General features: G+C 48.2%; 1 protein-coding gene across 3 annotated transcripts in view; it reads right to left on the bottom strand.

Annotated features, from left to right (window-relative positions):
• Positions 1–9,021: 9,021 nt before the first annotated feature.
• LOC144735699 (high-affinity choline transporter 1-like) overlaps positions 9,022–17,147 on the bottom strand; it is a 60,552-nt gene continuing 52,426 nt past the window's right edge. For 2 of the 3 annotated variants that reach the window (XM_078618180.1, XM_078618179.1), the window contains exons 6-9: positions 16,590–16,733; positions 14,992–15,145; positions 13,890–14,107; positions 10,438–12,159 (exon numbers count right to left, since the gene is read on the bottom strand). In XM_078618180.1, coding sequence (XP_078474306.1) covers positions 11,569–12,159; positions 13,890–14,107; positions 14,992–15,145; positions 16,590–16,733 — 1,107 coding nt within the window. In that variant the 3' untranslated portion in view covers positions 10,438–11,568. Of the gene's footprint in view, positions 12,160–13,889; positions 14,108–14,991; positions 15,146–16,589; positions 16,734–17,147 lie in introns of all 3 variants that reach the window. The other variant, XM_078618181.1, reaches the window with a different exon arrangement.

Raw genomic sequence — 17,147 nt, 5'->3', positions numbered from 1 at the left:
TAACCCCCCCTCCCCTGCCCAAACACAATTCTTTGAACGACTCGGCAAACGTTGCCGATAAGTAAAAGTCAACCGTGGCGGTGTTTGTCATGAGGGTGTAGGAGAAGGGGCCACCCTCGCGATTGCTCCAGATCGATGGGATTGGTTGTACGTTCCGTAGCCAGGAAGGGAAAGTTGCGTCGACCGCCGCGCTGCGCAAGGCCTGCCCAGCCCCCGTGACCTCGTGCTGGTGGTGGGTTGCCGCCTCTGACCTCTGACCTCTGACCTGCGGAACAAACACCGTGGCGGTTGTAAGCACCCCCACTCGTGGAGTTGGCTCAAGCGTCCCCGCGCCTCTGGATCCTAACGGAAAAAATATCGCGCGGCGCGTTTGCACATCCGCGCTGTTCGCAAATAATGCGGGGGGGGCGGTGGGGGATGTAAATTCGTGTAAATGGCAAAAACAAATGTTTTAATGTTCTGCGGAAGCCTTTCAGATTTCCCAGGGCAGCAGCTTTCTATCGTCCACTTCTTCCTCGCGCTCAATCCACCCTGTCGCTCGCTCTCTCTGCTCGTGGCGCCCCCTTCACCGGAACAAACTTCCCCATCCGCGTACTCTTAGTTTTTTCGGTAAAGTCACCATGTAGGTAAAAAATGAAATTAAAATTAATAAAAATAAAATAAAAAAATCACGACGTTTCGGAGGCAACACAAGTCTCCGTCATCAGGTGGGACCGTCACAGCCAGATTTTCTGTATCAAGATACATTCATTTTAATTTCATTTTTTACCTACGTGACTTTACCGAATGAACTAAGAGTATGAATCCTTGCAGTCACGAAAGCTTCAAATCTAGGATTCCCCATCCGTGTTAAGCAGTCGCCTTCGCTCACGAAGCTTCCGCTCCTCACTCGCAATCCACTTGTTCCCTTGCTCACCCCACGACCCCTTCATCTCCCCCCTCATAACCACCGCCGTCACTGTTTCCTCTTCATATTATCATGACGCGGCTTTCACTCATTCACCCCATTCATGAATGCAATCCATTCGTCATCATTTGTTGTCATTAATTTCGCTTTCACCGAATTCATGCATCATCACGGATTTGCCCCCCCCCTCCCCCCCGTTGCTTCCTCTCATCTATTTCATTCACACCTCATCTCCACCGTCACATTCATACGTCACACCACTGGTAATTCTTTGTAAAGGGCCTTGGATAAAGCGCCATGCAAGTTATTTTATGATAAGATGAGGCTGATCCCTTAGGCGTACCGGGACAGATGGCGACCCGACCCATGTGCTGTCTACCTCATCACCTTGCCCCGTCGCTTCCCCCTGTGACAATACCGTAGCGAGCGGAGCGCAGAAGCCAGACGAGAGACCGCCGGCGGTGGGTAAACGCGTCGGCTAATTCGCGAGAGGTTTTTTTTTCTTCTTCTAAATTGAAACTTCGGATGTGAAATATTACAATGGATTTTGACAATTTTTACTTTTCACAATTTACATTCGTTATTTTAAATTGGCCTTTGGCCAAGCCGCCCGCAATGCGCCCCCCCGGTCTCGACAGATCCCGCGAGCTAAGCAGGCTTGGGCCTGGTGAGCGCTCGGTGCGGGGTGACCGCCACGCACGGCAGAGCATCGTGGGCAGCGCGGCATCAAACAACAACGAACACGTTGCTGTACTGTACTCGTACGCTCCCACATTTACACTCCTTGCCTCCATCTCTCCCCGCCAGTGCACGGGGCACACGTGGCAAAGTATGGGTGGTGGATTTGCGATGCAAAAGTACCGTGGGTGCCTAACGCTACGAATCGTGTCGGGACGTTTTTCTTTTTTTTTTAAAGCTAAAGAAAACGTCGATTTTGTGTCTCGAGCAAAGATCGCGCGGGCTCAACGTGCGACCTGGAGTCAAGTCACTCCCGCCGGAGGAGCGTTCATGAGCCAGAGTGGAGCGGCTAAATAATCCTCATCGATGGGTGGAGAAGCGGGTCGTCCCACGGCAAGGGTCGGCGCCCCGGGCTGGGAATTTGGAATTTCGATCGTCGCTCGAACTGCGAGGGAATGGCGATGGCTTGGCGAGGCCTTCATTCAGCAGTGGATTGATCACGGCCGACGACGGCGGCGGTGGTGGTGGTGATGATGGTGAAGGCTCAATAGTGGTGGCTATGCACGTGGCACGTAATCCAGCACACAGCGGAGGCAGCGAGGGTTGGCGGATCGCACAAGTGCGTCGATGAGGTGCCGTGTCATGACTCGCCAGGAGGCGTCGGTACTGCGATTGTGGACTCCACCTGTTCCATCCGTACGAGATAGAGGGTTTCCCCCTCGCACGAGTGTGGATTTACTCCCGGGTGCTCCGGTTTCATCCCACGCGGAAGCGCTCGTCGATTGGCAACTCAATGTACAGGTTGCGTAAAAAAAATGTTAACACTTTTATGGGGCTATCGTTTTTAATGAAAAAAGAATGGATAATACACTGCATCGTGATAACAAATGTGATGTTAATGGCTTAAAAAAGTTAAAGGGTCTCCCACTTGTTCGCCAGCATTGTCAACGTGAAGTGTTCACATTTTTTTTAAGCACCCCGCATAGAGGGCTGCAGAGCTTGGAGCGGCTTGAAATGTTGGCGCTGGCTCACCGCGTCGCTGCCGCCTCTCCGTGGCTCCTCCTCCTCCGCCGCGCCGCCCTCTTGAGTCGTTCGCTCAACCTGCTCGGCTCTTAGGAGCCATTCGTTGAGCGAAAAAAAAAGCACATCACGTTTTCTCTGTGCCAATATTTAACAAAGTGCGCTCTCTTTAGCCTCTGATAAGCGAGATATATTATTGACCAGTGCCAAGCGATAAAATAATTGTTAAAAGGATTTGGAGTTGGGGTGGGGTGGGAGGGGGAGAGGTTTTGTGCAATTTCCCCCCCCCGATTAACAAGTAGGCGACGTTGCACCAAACCATGCGACCGAGTGCCAACGTTGGCCCGACGTTTGCACGTTTACTGGGAAATGCTGTCAGTATTTCACGCAATCTCTATGTACCGTAGCTTCACACACACACACATATAATCTATTTTTAAAACTGGTCAAAAACAACTGGGCCGAAAGTTAATGAGTGTTGGTGACAATGTAAGATAATACGTTTGCGATGGTTTGGACACATATCTAGAATGGATTTCAGAAAGGAAAGTAATAAGGACAGGGGTGCCGTGGTGGTGAGATGTTGACCTCCTCGCCTGGTATACAGGAGGTCGTGGGTTCGATCGCGACCCTGACGCCTGCTGCATATTTGGAGTTTGCGTGTCTCTCTCTCATCATCACGGTGGCTAAGAGATGTTGACCTCTTCGCCTGGTATACAGGAGGTCGTGGGTTCGATCCCGGCCCTGCCGCCTGCTGTATATTTGGAGTTCGCATGCTCTCCCCGTGGTCGCGTGGATTTTTTTTCTCCGGGTCCTCCGCTTTCCCGCCCCCCTCCCCACATTTAGAATCAACATCACGTGCCTCTGTAGTATTTGGCCGCTGTAAATTTGCACGCGATAAGCCACTTCGTTGAGCTATCATTTGTGATTTCCAGGTCACTTCTGAAAAAAGCGGCTACACAACTCAGTGGGGGCCTTAACCTGGTGAAGTAGAAAAAAAAATTGTTTTGAGTTTAGAAAGAAAGTCTTGAGTCTGAGAACACTGAATAGAAATGGGGAAAGCAACTGCCTCAGTATAAGTGGCCATAATGGTGGTAAAACACTGAACCCTGCTGGTAAGGCTACCGGAGTGCACGGGTTCACTTGTTTGGCTGCAGATATGGCACAATGAAGGTTGAGAGGGGTTAGTTTGTACGTATGTTGACCTTCTTACGCACCGTTCGTCGCCAACCGACCGCGCTAATCGCTAATCGGAGGTGCGGCCTTGCAGATGCTGAAATAATTGCAGGATATCAGCTCCACGGAATTCGGGAGATTTTTTTGTTGTTGTTGCAAAACTCTACAAATGCAGGGCTCCTGTTTTTTTCCGTGGTGAATTCGCCGATGATCTCCTCCTTACCCGTGAACATTTTGCGGATAATCTGGAGAAAAAAATGTATAATAATAATCGCCGCATGGATAAATTCGTTGTCGCCAGCCCTTCGGCCGTCGAGGATAGCGTGAACAATCGGTGATTAATAATCTAAACGTGTACGCCACGGTCACCCCGACGACAGGTTGCGGATATGGTAGCGGTAAAGTGCGGCTGCTGCCACCACGTCTGGCCGGCGTGGAAGAGTAGGCCAAGCTCCCACTTTCTACAGAGCTATAGAGTTGGGAGGACCTTCCCCCAGCAAGCCGTTGCAGGGCTGCACCTTTACCTTGTATGCAGGGTTTAGAAACTTCGGAATCGGAATGTTTGTTCATACTGGAGGAATCCGAAGAGCTATAAAGCGCTTTTTCACATGTCCAGTCGGGGCGGATCAGAACAACACAAAAACGCGATAGGAGTTGCAAAACTATGGGAAAGGTAAAACAAATCACAAAACATCTCTACAAATAAAAACTAAACACTTACTTATTTTACCAGCTAAAGTCCACTCAGCTGTGTAGCTCTTTCTCAGAAGCGACCTGGCCACAAATGATAGCCTCGGCGAAAGTGGCTTATCGTCACGTGTACACGTATAGCAGACGAATCAATCTCAAGTAATCTCATCGCAGCACCGCGGGCGAAACGATGCAGCTGCTTCAACATCCCCCATTAGACACAGGCGGTTAGCAGGCGCGTGTTTATCTTGCGGGCCAGTGCGTTAAGTGTGTTCTACTGGAATACGCGTTCACGAAAGCCACACCTCCGATGAGCACGGCGGGCTACGTACGGTGCGAAAGAAGTTAAACATACACACAGACTCGCACAGAGACCCACTGACTCACACAGAGACCCATAGACTTGCACAGAGACCCATAGACTCACACAGAAACCCATAGACACTCACACAGAGACCCATAGACTCACACAGAGACCCATAGACTCACACAGAGACCCACAGACTCACACAGAGACTCATAGACTCACACAGAGACCCATAGACTCACACAGAAACCCATAGACTCACACAGAGACCCATAGACTCACACAGAGACCCACAGACTCACAAAGAGACCCATAGACTCACAAAGAAACCCATAGACACTCACACAGAGACCCATAGACTCACACAGAGACCCATAGACTTACACAGAGACCCATAGACTCACAGAGACCCAGTTTGTTGTCCTTCACACTCACCTCCCATTAGCATGGCTGGCTACGTACGATGCGAAAGAAGTTCAACGTACACACGTACATAAGAGAGTCCTTGATGGCGCCGTGATGGCCAGTGCCGGATGAAGCTAGTGCGGGGCCTGTTGCATGATGTTATAAAGGGGCCCAAAATTAAAAAAAACACGTAAATATTAAAAGACAAAATTTTAACTTGCACAGTAAATGAATTGTATTTTTTCACTTGCTATACAGCCAGATAATACGACAAATCGCTAACCTTAAACACCCAGTCGTTCGTAAAAGTTGAAGGCGGTATAGTACTATAGTAATAGAGCAAGTGCGGAATCGCTGAACCGGAATTGATAGCTTGAAAGCATTTAGCGCGGGGCCCTTGAAAGTGCGGGGTCCGTAGCATACGTAGCTACTTGTGCTACTACTGCCGGGGCAAGTGCTGTTAGCAAGCACCTATAAAGGCCGGAACAGCACACGAGGGGATTGGTGCCCAGCACCACGCCCGGCCGCCTTTGTCTCCCCAGCGACAATGTTTACACACCGCACCAGGTACCTAGGGGAGGCCCGGGACCGGTTCAGGTAATCGTCACTGGGGTTGCCCGTGCGCAGAAATCGGAACTCGGGCCGCCGGCTTCGTAGCGCAATGCGCTAACCGCTGCACCACCGCTCCCCAACAACGCTAGATGAAAACAGATGTCTGTTGGGTTCGTCACGACGTTTTGTTGAATTGTTCGGGACGTGAATATAATTTGACCGCGTGAGTTTTTCGTGGTTTTGCTGCTGCTGCTGCTGCCGCTGCGGAGTTCTCCGATGCGGTTTTCCGGGTCGTTCCGTGTGTTGCTTTCTGCGCGGCGTGCCCGACGTTTCGCTCCAGCATGCGGCGTGAAACGCGGTGCAGCCGTAAAATACCTTGGGAGCTACATTGAACACTGTGCACAGTATTGGTCGTAACGGTTGATAAGTGTACCTTTTTTAAGTTGTGTAATAACTATCTTATTTCAATCGTGGCTAAAGTGACAAGGTTGAACTTGCGATGTTACGTAGCGAACGCTGCGGTGAGCGGTCATCGTGGGTGACCGGTCAGTGAAAGTTCACCACCTGGATCCTTAGCACTCGTCGAGGAACGTAGGAACATCAGAATCAAAATATTTATTCATACTGGAGGAATCCCATGAGCCGTAAAGCAGCTTTGCCACGGATTTCCAGTAATAGGTGTGTGTGGGACGGTGGACAGGGAGGGCTGGTTTCCAAGACAGGGGCATTGGGAGATGATGATGGGGGAGACTGCCAGTGTAGGTCTTCAAGATTGTCTCATGTCGACGCAGCAGCAGTAGCCGCTGTGAGCTTTGGTCGAATAGAGAAAGTAGTGGGGGCGTCAACGGCTTGGGTCGCGGTGACACCCCGATCTGTGACCCTGATCCGTGACATCTCGATCCGTGACACTGATCCGTGACACTCCTATCTGTGACACTGATCCGTGACACTGATCCGTGACACTGATCCGCAGAGGTGTGGACTCGAGTCATGTGACTTGGACTCGAGTCAGACTCGAGTCATGAATTTGATGACTTGCGACTCGACTTGGACTTGCATAACAATGACTTTGTCCCACCTATGAGATGTGGACTCGAGTCATGTGACTTGGACTCGAGTCAGACTCGAGTCATGAATTTGATGACTTGCGACTCGACTTGGACTTGCATAACAATGACTTTGTCCCACCTCTGCTGATCCGTGACACTCTGATCCGTGACACCTCGATCCGTGACCCTGATCCGTGACACTGATCCGTGACACTGATCCGTGACACTGATCCGTGACCCCGATCCGTGACACTGATCCGTGACACTGATCCGTGACCCCGATCCGTGACACTGATCCGTGTGTTTACCACACACGCTCGTGGTACCGCGCGCGTTCATAAGATTCCAGTTTTGAGAATTTCCCATCCTCGGGTTTTTGTTTGATGTTCAGAGCGACTCCGTGCTTACCGTAGCTGAAGCCAAGTTGATTAAATGCACATTTGGCCCCACGTTGGATGGGTTCGGATGAGCTGCTACTGTCAAAACGGTGCTGTTACCATGCCACCTGTGTCCCAACGTGCGCTTGGTTCCCAGACAGGCTGACTCCTCTTCTTGGTTCTTTCGGTAAAGTCACGTAGAAGGAAAATAATAAAATAATATAAAATATAAAAATAAACTGCCTTCTCGACAGACCTGTTCTCCACCTGAAGACGGCTGCTTGCGTTGTGGCCGAAACGTCGTGAGAATTATTTTATTATGTTTTATTTGTATATTTTTTATTATTTTATTATTTTCCTTCTACGTGACTTTACCAAAAGAACCAAGAAGATGAATCCCTGCAGTCACGAAAGCTTTAAATCGAGGCTGACTCCTGTACAGGGGCTCCTCTACTTATGAATGAGTTTAGTTCCAGAGGTGTGTTCTTAAGTCGATTTGTTCGTAAGTTCAACGTCACTCGTACAGCACACCGCTGGTGTGTTGGAGAGCAAAGCCACAACATTTACAATCTGAGTACGATGTTTCGCCAGTAATTACAACCAGCTTCATCAGGCGACAGCCATGTTCTGTTCACGTGACAAACCTTACTGATTGGCTGTGTCGGGTGGTGGCGGGTTTAACGACACATTTATCTTCACGCGATCTAACACAAAAAAACCTCTTGTGGATGACATTGGTCACGAAAGCCTCCTACGTGTTAAAATGTTGTATGGCGTGTACACCAAACACGGAGAATGGCTTTAAAAGTTGTATAATCTCCTGTCCATGTAGATGCTACTGGTTCTTCACGTTCTGCAGATGTAGATGCCACTGGGTCTTCACGTTCTGCAGATGTAGATGCCACTGGGTCTTCACGTTCTGTAGATGTAGATACCACTGGTTCTTCACGTTCTGCAGATGTAGATGCCACTGGTTCTTCACGTGTTGCAGATGTAGATGCCACTGGTTTTTCATGTTCTGCAGATGTAGATGCCACTGGTTCTTCACGTTCTGTAGATGTAGTTGCCACTGGTTCTTCACGTGTTGCAGATGTAGATGCCACTGGTTCTTCACGTTCTGTAGATGTAGTTGCCACTGGTTCTTCACGTGTTGCAGATGTAGATGCCACTGGTTCTTCACGTGTTGCAGATGTAGATGCCACTGGTTCTTCACGTTCTGTAGATGTAGATGCCACTGGTTCTTCACGTTCTGTAGATGTAGATGCCACTGGTTTTTCATGTTCTGCAGATGTAGATGCCACTGGTTCTTCATCTTCTGCAGATGTAGATGCCACTGGTTCTTCACGTGTTGCAGATGTAGATGCCACTGGTTCTTCACGTTCTGTAGATGTAGTTGCCACTGGTTCTTCACGTTCTGCAGATGTAGATGCCACTGGTTCTTCACGTTCTGCAGATGTAGATGCCACTGGTTCTTCACGTTCTGCAGATGTAGATGCCACTGGTTCTTCACGTTCTGCAGATGTAGATGCCACTGGTTCTTCACGTTCTGCAGATGTAGATGCCACTGGTTCTTCACGTTCTGCAGATGTAGATGCCACTGGTTCTTCAAGTTCTGCAGATGTAGATGCCACCACCGCCATCTATTGCGCGGCGGTTGAACTTACGACTCTCTGTCTGAACAGGCAACTGGACATACGGACAGGTTTTTTCGTATCTCTGAAAGTTCGTAAGTCGAGTGTTCGTAAGTCGAGGAGTCCCTGTATATGACTGCCCCGCCCCGCCCCCTTCCCCCCCCCCCCCCCACCGCCGCTATCCATTTCGAATCTGAAAGGAACTGTATAAAAACAACGTAATCAAATGTTCGGTGATCACATGTTTATTGTACATTCAGATTTTTATGAAATTAAAGTTCCTCAAACGGTACATTGTTGCCAGTATAGTTTAAAGAAAGGTATTTCATGCGTTGTTGAAAAATTTCAACCGTTTTTTTCTGTCTTGAAACATGTATTAAAAATTAACTTATTCAAACTATAGTGTATGGACATTGCCACTATTATCGGTGCTTAAGCTACATTTTTATTTGCACACATCCAGCTTTCATTTAAACAAGCCACGGGCGAGCGGAGTTAGTGGCCGAGTGGGCGTGGTCAACGTGAAAGCGGGCGTGGTCAATGCGAAAGTGGGCGTGGTCAATATCAAAGTGGGCGTGGTCAATGGCAAAACGGGCGTGGTCAATGTGAAAGTGGGCGTGGTCACTGTGAAAGTGGGCGTGGTCAATGTGAAAGTGGACGTGGTCAATGTAATAGGGGGGCGTGGTCAATGTAACGGTGGGCGTGGTCAATGTGAAAGTGGGCGTGGTCAATGGCAAAGCGGGCGTGGTCAATGGCAAAGTGTGCGTGGTCAATGTGGGCGTGATCAATATCAAAGTGGGCGTGGTCAATGTGAAAGCGAGCGTGGTCAATGTGGGCGTGGTCAATGTCAAAGTGGGCGTGGTCAATGTCAAAGTGGGCGTGGTCAATGTAACGGTGGGCGTGGTCAATGTAACGGTGGGCGTGGTCAATGTCAATGGGCGTGGTAAATGTAAAAGTGGGCGTGGTCAATGTGAAAGTGGGCGTGACCAATGCCAAAGCGGGCGTGGTCGATGGCAAAGTGGGCGTGGTCAATGTGAAAGTGGGCGTGGTCAATGTGAAAGTGGGCGTGGTCAATGTCAAAGTGGGTGTGTCTGAGAGGGAGTGGCTACACAGATTACCTTGTGCCCTGGTTTGCACCTCCCAGACATGAGGTAGATTTCATCCAGAATCTGCTCGACCAAGTGAGACTTGGGTTAAATCTAGATCCGTCCAAACTTATGCTGTAGAACCCCTCTTAACGACCACCCCTGTTCACGACTGATCGCTTCGCGACGGGCCTCCATAGAGACCAATGTGTAGTGTAGTGTATAGTGTAGTGTATAGTCGTGTAGTGTATATAGTAGTGGAGTGTATAGTAGTGTGTAGTGTAGAGTATAGTAGTGTAGTGTATAGTCTAGTGTATAGTCTAGTGTATAGTAGTGTAGTGTATAGTCTAGTGTATATTCGTGTAGTGTATATAGTAGGGTATAGTAGTGCAGTGTATAGTAGTGTGTAGTGTAGTGTATAGTAGTGTAGTGTATAGTGTAGTATATAGTAGTGTATAGTGTATAATAGTGTAGTGTATAGTGTAGTATAAAGTAGTGTAGTGCCTGCATAGAGCCCAATGTGTTCGCTTACCGACCATTCCACTGTTAAAGACAATCTGTTGTAGGTACAGTAAATATCAATTTATTGAATTGATGAACCACATTTATTTTAATATTGTGTTTATAATGTTGTTAGCATCTTTACGTGTGAATACCCATTGTTTCAATATTTTAAAGTACGTTTTTTTGGGTAAAAAGGAGTAGCTTTCGAAGCTATCGGAACGAATAAAGCCTTCAACGTGTATTTCCTATATACTCGCTTAACAACCAGATCACTTTGACGACCGGTATCATGGAACCAATTACCGTCGTTGAGAGGGGGTTCTACTGTACACCAACACGTTCCTTCGGAGTGGGCAGGTAGGAACTTGGTTGGACGGCGCATTCGTGCGATCCGTGTCACGCGGCGCATCACGTGGTGCTGAGCCCGCCCGAAGCGCTCTATAAAATACAAATCGAGGGCGTGGTTATGCACGACAGACAGACAAATAATCCCTGGTGGGCAGTGTGGAACCTGTTGTTTCTACCTGTAATACCCCGGTTTACGCCCTCCCGCTTCACGTACTTTTGGCGACAACGTCCTCCACTTACTGATACCCAATCCCGTTCTACTCACCGTGTACCTCGTCACGACGTACTCGAGAAGTACGAACTTCACCGTCGAGCCACGCATTTTTTCGTTGTATGGCGAACATTCAAGAGCCAAAATGGCGCCCAAACGAGAGCGTCCCTGATTGGCTATCGTCTCTTCCAAGTGTACTCAATTAACATATCCCCCCTCCCCCCATGGCGACTTTTTGTACAAGTGTAAACTATTTTTTATATGCTAAACAACTAATAATAATACAATTATTTTAATTGAACGAGGTGATATATTGTAATATATCAATAATTTTCACTTACTTTTCATAGTTGTGCAGTATGGATGCGCAATTGTTTACTGAGCATCTTCTGTCGAGGTACTGTACCATGTTAGGCTCCACCATCCCATCTCTAGTAGTAGTACCCGGAGGGTTTTGTACCATGTTACAATCCATCATCTCTCTTTTCTTCGATTTAAGTACTACCCGATGTACGTTCTAGTATTCAGGAACGTATCCTGGGGTAAACCGGGGTAGCAAAATTGGATTTACCGCCGACTTACCTTCTAGATTCTAATCCTTGCGATCCGTAAATGCGCACCGGACGAGTTACTGGGACTGAGGCAGAGCATCCACGGGCTTGCCCTCTCTGCCGTTCTCGTGTTTGAGGTCGACCGCTTCGTCCGAGATTACGGCCAGCTCGACGGTTCCACGGGGGACGCGGGAGGCCGCCGGCCCGTCCGCCGGGTCCTTGCCCCGTCCGCCGAACTCGTTGAAAAAATCGAACCGCGCCGGCAGCTTCTTGGAGAGGAAGAGGTGGCGCGTGAGGTAACAGACGCCGATGTTGCTCAGCAAAGAGACCAACATGGAAAGCGTTTTCATGGGGAACATCTGGTAGTCCAGGCCACCCTCCTCGTAGTAGCCCGGGTAGTGGAAGAGCGCGGGAAGACCGAGCAGAGCCTCGCCGCCTGTGAGTCTCACAAAGAGGCCCAGGACGAAGCCTACGACGAGGCCGTAGCTGTTGCTGGCTTGGAAGAAGAGGACGAGGCAGAACTGTGGGAAGACGATGACGTATGCCATGTCTCCGCACAGCAGCCACAGGCTGTAGGTGGACACGGTCTTGATTGCCAGAATCATCGCCATGCTGCCGATGGCCAAAATCGAAATCCTCAGCACCCACAACGTCTCCCGGTCGGAAGCCTGCCGTCGGTGGCGCACGCACACGGGATGTTCACTTTCGTTACGGGCGTTTTTTTTTCACGTTGTTGACAAAGCAAACGGAACAATCACGAGTCATAATGGATTAATCGAAGGTCTCGCATGAACAAACATGAGATGATGTATTACCGCTTCAGCGGACCAGCACGTTGGAGAGCCATGCACGCACGTTTAACAGTGGGTACGTGCAATAGTGGTTACAATAGGCATCATCAGGCGGTTGACAGAATTGTGAAAATGTCCTCCAGCCTTGGGCCTTAAATAGGCGGTGTGATGTCATCAATGTGCGCCCACAAAGGGTGGCAGGGAGTGATGCATGAAGTTTAATTCATTTTAATTAATTATGTTATGTTCGATTATATTATCATAAATGACGTCCAAATTGTTATTAAAAGACAACCATTATTATGGTGACATTGTGAAAGGCGCCTAATGAGTGAAATGTATTATTCTGATTATTAAATAGACAAAAGGATACAGACTGTTACCGTGTTAGAAACAGACGGAACTACAGTATCTAAAGAAGATCCTTCGTGGTGTAAGGCAGGAAAGGGAAGCAGAGGAAAGAGAGAATACACGAAAAAAAGAGGGGAAGAAGAAAGATGATCAATCCAGCAAATAGGTCACGAGTTGATTAAAAAAGAAAATACAAACATTGAATGAGTCAACTCTCGATTATCTGGGCTAATGGGAGTGGAAAGATTAAACACATTCCTGCGGAGGGAGCTGGTAGGAACGTTGGGTTGCTCGGTCAATGTCCAGGGTCAACAGCGGCGTGGTGTATTCCACAAATATGCCCGACTGTGAGGGCGGGCATAAGCCGGCGTGAGTAGGTTAAACGTTGAGTTTTATAAGGGCACCACGGGGTGAGCAGCCCCTCCCCACCCAGCCCCACCCCTCCCACCCCCCACCCAGCCCCTCTCCACCCTCCCCACCCAGCCCCTCCCCACCCAGCCCCTCCCCACTCTCCCCACCCAGCCCCTCCCCACCCAGCCCTTCCCCACTCTCCCCACCCAGCCCCTCCCTGCACGACGGACGGACACAATAATCCCCTGTGGGCTGGTGGAACCAGTGGGTTCCTACCAGTAAAATATATTTCTTGTCACACCCCAAATTTCTTATCACTGCCCCATTGGATTTTTTGGAATCAATCCCAAGATTGAGAACACAACACCCCCAACTATGCATATATTGTGCGCGATGGTAGGGCGTCAACAAGGCTCTCACGCCAGTTAGCCCTTCATCATCATTATCGTTATTGCCTTGGGATTCAAATCAACAATGTCCCTTCCAATGAATCGCATGAACGGTAAACCGCCGTAGTCTGCGCTCCTTCAACGGAGGAAGAAGCAACGTTACACAGACCCTTTCCCGAAGCCCTGTACATCGTGGCCGGCAGGCCTCGGACATTGCCCATTTAGCTCGTGAACGTATTGCCAATGCACAAGAGTTTCGATTTAAAGCTTTCGTGACTGCAGGGATTCATATTCTTGGTTCTTTCGGTAAAGTCACGTAGAATGGAAATAAGAAAATAAAAAAAAGAATAAAAATTTATTTTATTATTTCCATTCTACGCGACTTTACCGAAAGAACCAAGAAGAAGTAAAGTCACGTAGAATGGAAAAAATATATATTTTATTATTTCTATTCTACGTGACTTTACCGAAAGAAGCAAGAAGAAAAAAAATGCACAAGAGGTGGCATCGAATCACCTTGGGACGGATGAGCTTCGCGTAGATGTTTCTGGTGAAGAGCGAACTGGCCGAGAGAAGCGCCGAGTCGGCGGAAGACATCACGGCTGCCGCCAGGGCGCCCATGCCCAAGATGGAGATGAAGTACGGGCAGATGTGCTGCAGCACGATGGGTAGGATCATGCCGTTCTCTCCCCGCTCGTGAGGTGTTGGCAACCCGTAGGTGGTCATATTCCAGTCTCGGGGGGGAACAACAACAAAAACAACAATATTATTGGTTCATGTTCTTGGTTCTTTCGGTAAAGTCACGTAGAAGGGAGATAATAAAATAATATTATGTTTTATGTTTTATTATTATTATTCACAACGTTTCGGGCGCAACACAAGCGTCCGTCATCAGGTGGGAAAGCTTTCGTCGTGATTTATTTTATTTTATGCCTACGTGACTTTACCGAAAGAACCAAGAAGACGAATCCCTGCAGTCACGAAAGCTTTAAATCGAAATATTATTGGTTCTTTTGGTAAAGTCACGTAAATAGAAAAATAACAAAAAATGGAAATAAATAAAAATTATAAATTGAAAATATTAAAAGCAAAAAACCCACAATAAAAAATATAGTAAAATGAAATTTAAAATGAATGGCAAATAATAAAAGCAAAAAACCCACGACGTTTCGATCGCAACACAAGCGGTCTTCATCAGGCGGAGAGAAAACAAACCAACAGCAGCCAGTCACGAGCCACATTAGGTCTCCTTGCTCACGTTCTACCAACCCTTTGATGTGAATGTAAATCCGTGTTCACTAATTTATCAGAGGGGAGGCGGGGAGGGTTGCACTTTCGCCGATAAGACATCATCAATGTTGAGGGGTCGCCACACATTTGAAACCATTGGGGGTTTATCAGCAGCACGATGATGATGATGATGGGATGCTTTCACTTTTCTGCATCGCCGGAGGCCGCACGTCACGGGGCCGCACTAAAGGCCACAAGTGGCCTGCCAGTGGCCCTGCGGGGCCTTCCAATGATAGAACACTGGTGTCAAATCATCAGTCGCCGCACACTGCCATGGTGTTTGTGTAGATGTCGTTGTTGTGATGTCTTTGAGGGGGCGGGGGGTTACCAGTGCTGACGGCTACTGCACCAATGAGGAGCGGTGGCACGGCTAGCAGCAGGGTGGTGAATGCCGAGACGAAGGAGATGTACTGGGCTTGGGCCACAGAGCCCGCTGCGAGCACGCGCTGGAAATACACCTGCCACGGGATGCCCCCGAGGATCTGCATGCAACAACAAAAACACACAACGTAGTAGTAGGTTTTTACCCTTTCAACTGGTACAAAAACTGACACCTTTATACAAGGCATCATGTTTGCAATGACCACAACACAAGCAGTCAAAATGCAAACAAACATACTCTGATAGTGCGCTGTCTTTGAGTTGTACGCCTTTTGGCGTCATCTGGTCCAACACCAATGGAGACTAGACTCTCATCAGGTGTGAAAAACGCAGCAAGAAAATTTGAAAGAAGTGGCGGTTTTTTCTTAACGTCAGCACCAAGGACAGCGATTTTGGCAGTTGGTCAGATGGACGAGTCCATCTATGTTCGGAAAAGAGGAGGGGGGAGAGGAAGATAATGGTATGCGGTCTGAAAGTCACCGTAAGCATGAACACAATCAATTAAGACCCGAAATGGTTTATCAAATCCTTGCAATGATTGCTAAGCCAGAATTGATCTTCTCGGTTGAAATTGTTTGGCAATGCCAACCACCAGAAGCCGATGGCCTGTGCAGAATATTGGGAAAAGAGCCGTGTCGAGGTTGGACAGGAGACACGACGAAGAGGACATTACTGAAACAATATTTAATAAAATATCGAAACAATATTTAATTAAATATTGTTTTGATGTTTTTTTTTAAGTCAAAAAAAATGTTGATTTCAAGTTTGGGAAACGTTTGCGCCCAGTTTACGACGGTCCGATTTGCGACACGCGTGACACGCGTTCACGACGTCCGCGTAAGGCCACCATGGATCGATTTAGGACAGGGAAATCTTCAAACACGACCCCCGTCTACCTACGCGACTCTGAGCACATTTGAGCAGCCACGTGGTAGAAAGTCGGTGAGCGTTGGGCAGAGGGAGAAAGAAGAACAGGTAAGAAGAATATTTGTAATAATTGCTTCATGTCAATTTCGGCAAAAATGTGTTATCTTCAGTACTGTACTCTTGGCCTATCGATGTATTGCACTTTGGAGACTTGGCTAACATAGTTCATAGGTTGCTTTTGAAATAAAATAAAAATCCTTGATGTTATTGTCCACTCAAATCTTAGAGTAATTTATATTTTACTAATTCTAACCTATATTCTTGGTTCTTTCGGTAAAGTCACGTAGAAGGGAAATAATAAAGTAATACATTAATTATTTTATTATTTCCCTTCTACGTGACTTTACCGAAAGAACCAAGAATATGAATCCCTGCAGTCACGAAAGCTTTAAATCTAAATCTAATTCTAACCTATAAAGCCTAAACCTACGTTAGAGGCTGCATAGAGGGCCCAGAAAGCCCTCCGCTGGACCGTACGAGGTGACAGGCCCACAGGGACCGAAATCTTATTGTTGGGCTAATGTTGGCATGTGGTTGGAAGAGTTGGCCCAAGGTTCCACGCTGATTGGGAACACCCAGACAGACACTCCTCCACGTCCTCCTCACGCCGACCCTCACCATGTAGACCATGTTGTCAAGCCAGCGCGTGATATCCCTGGGGTTCAGGGTTCCCACCCATGGCTCCTGGTAGAGGGGCTGCGTGAAGGTGTTGCCAATGTTGGTCACCGCCTGGTTCATCATGGAGAAAGGCACGCACACCACCTGCGAGAGAGGATCACAAATTATTCACGACTATAAATATGTTTTTATTTCAACAGGCAAGGCCCACTGAGCTATGTAGCTCTTATTTTTTAGAAGCGACCCGGCCACAACGGATAGCCCCAACGATGTGGCTTATCATGGTGTGGACATTTACATCAGACAATTACTCTAATTGCATGTTGATTCTAAATGTGGAGGGAAAAACCGAAGGACCCGGAGAAAAATCCACGCGACCACGGGGAGAATAAGCAGACTACAAATAGACAGCAGGCTTCAGGGTCGGGATTGAACCCACGACCTCATGTAGACCAGGTGAGGCAGTTAACATCTCATAGCCACCGTGGCGCCCTAACGAATTCTGGGCAGGCGGCCCTCAATTTATACTCCTCGGGGGTGTGATGACCGAAAAGTAGA

Source organism: Lampetra planeri, chromosome 56 (genome assembly GCF_965212315.1).
Source record: "Lampetra planeri chromosome 56, kcLamPlan1.2.h2, whole genome shotgun sequence".
Taxonomy (NCBI): domain Eukaryota; kingdom Metazoa; phylum Chordata; class Hyperoartia; order Petromyzontiformes; family Petromyzontidae; genus Lampetra; species Lampetra planeri.
The sequence above is the reverse complement of the archived record's forward strand: the minus strand, read 5'-3'. Positions and strand labels throughout refer to the sequence as shown.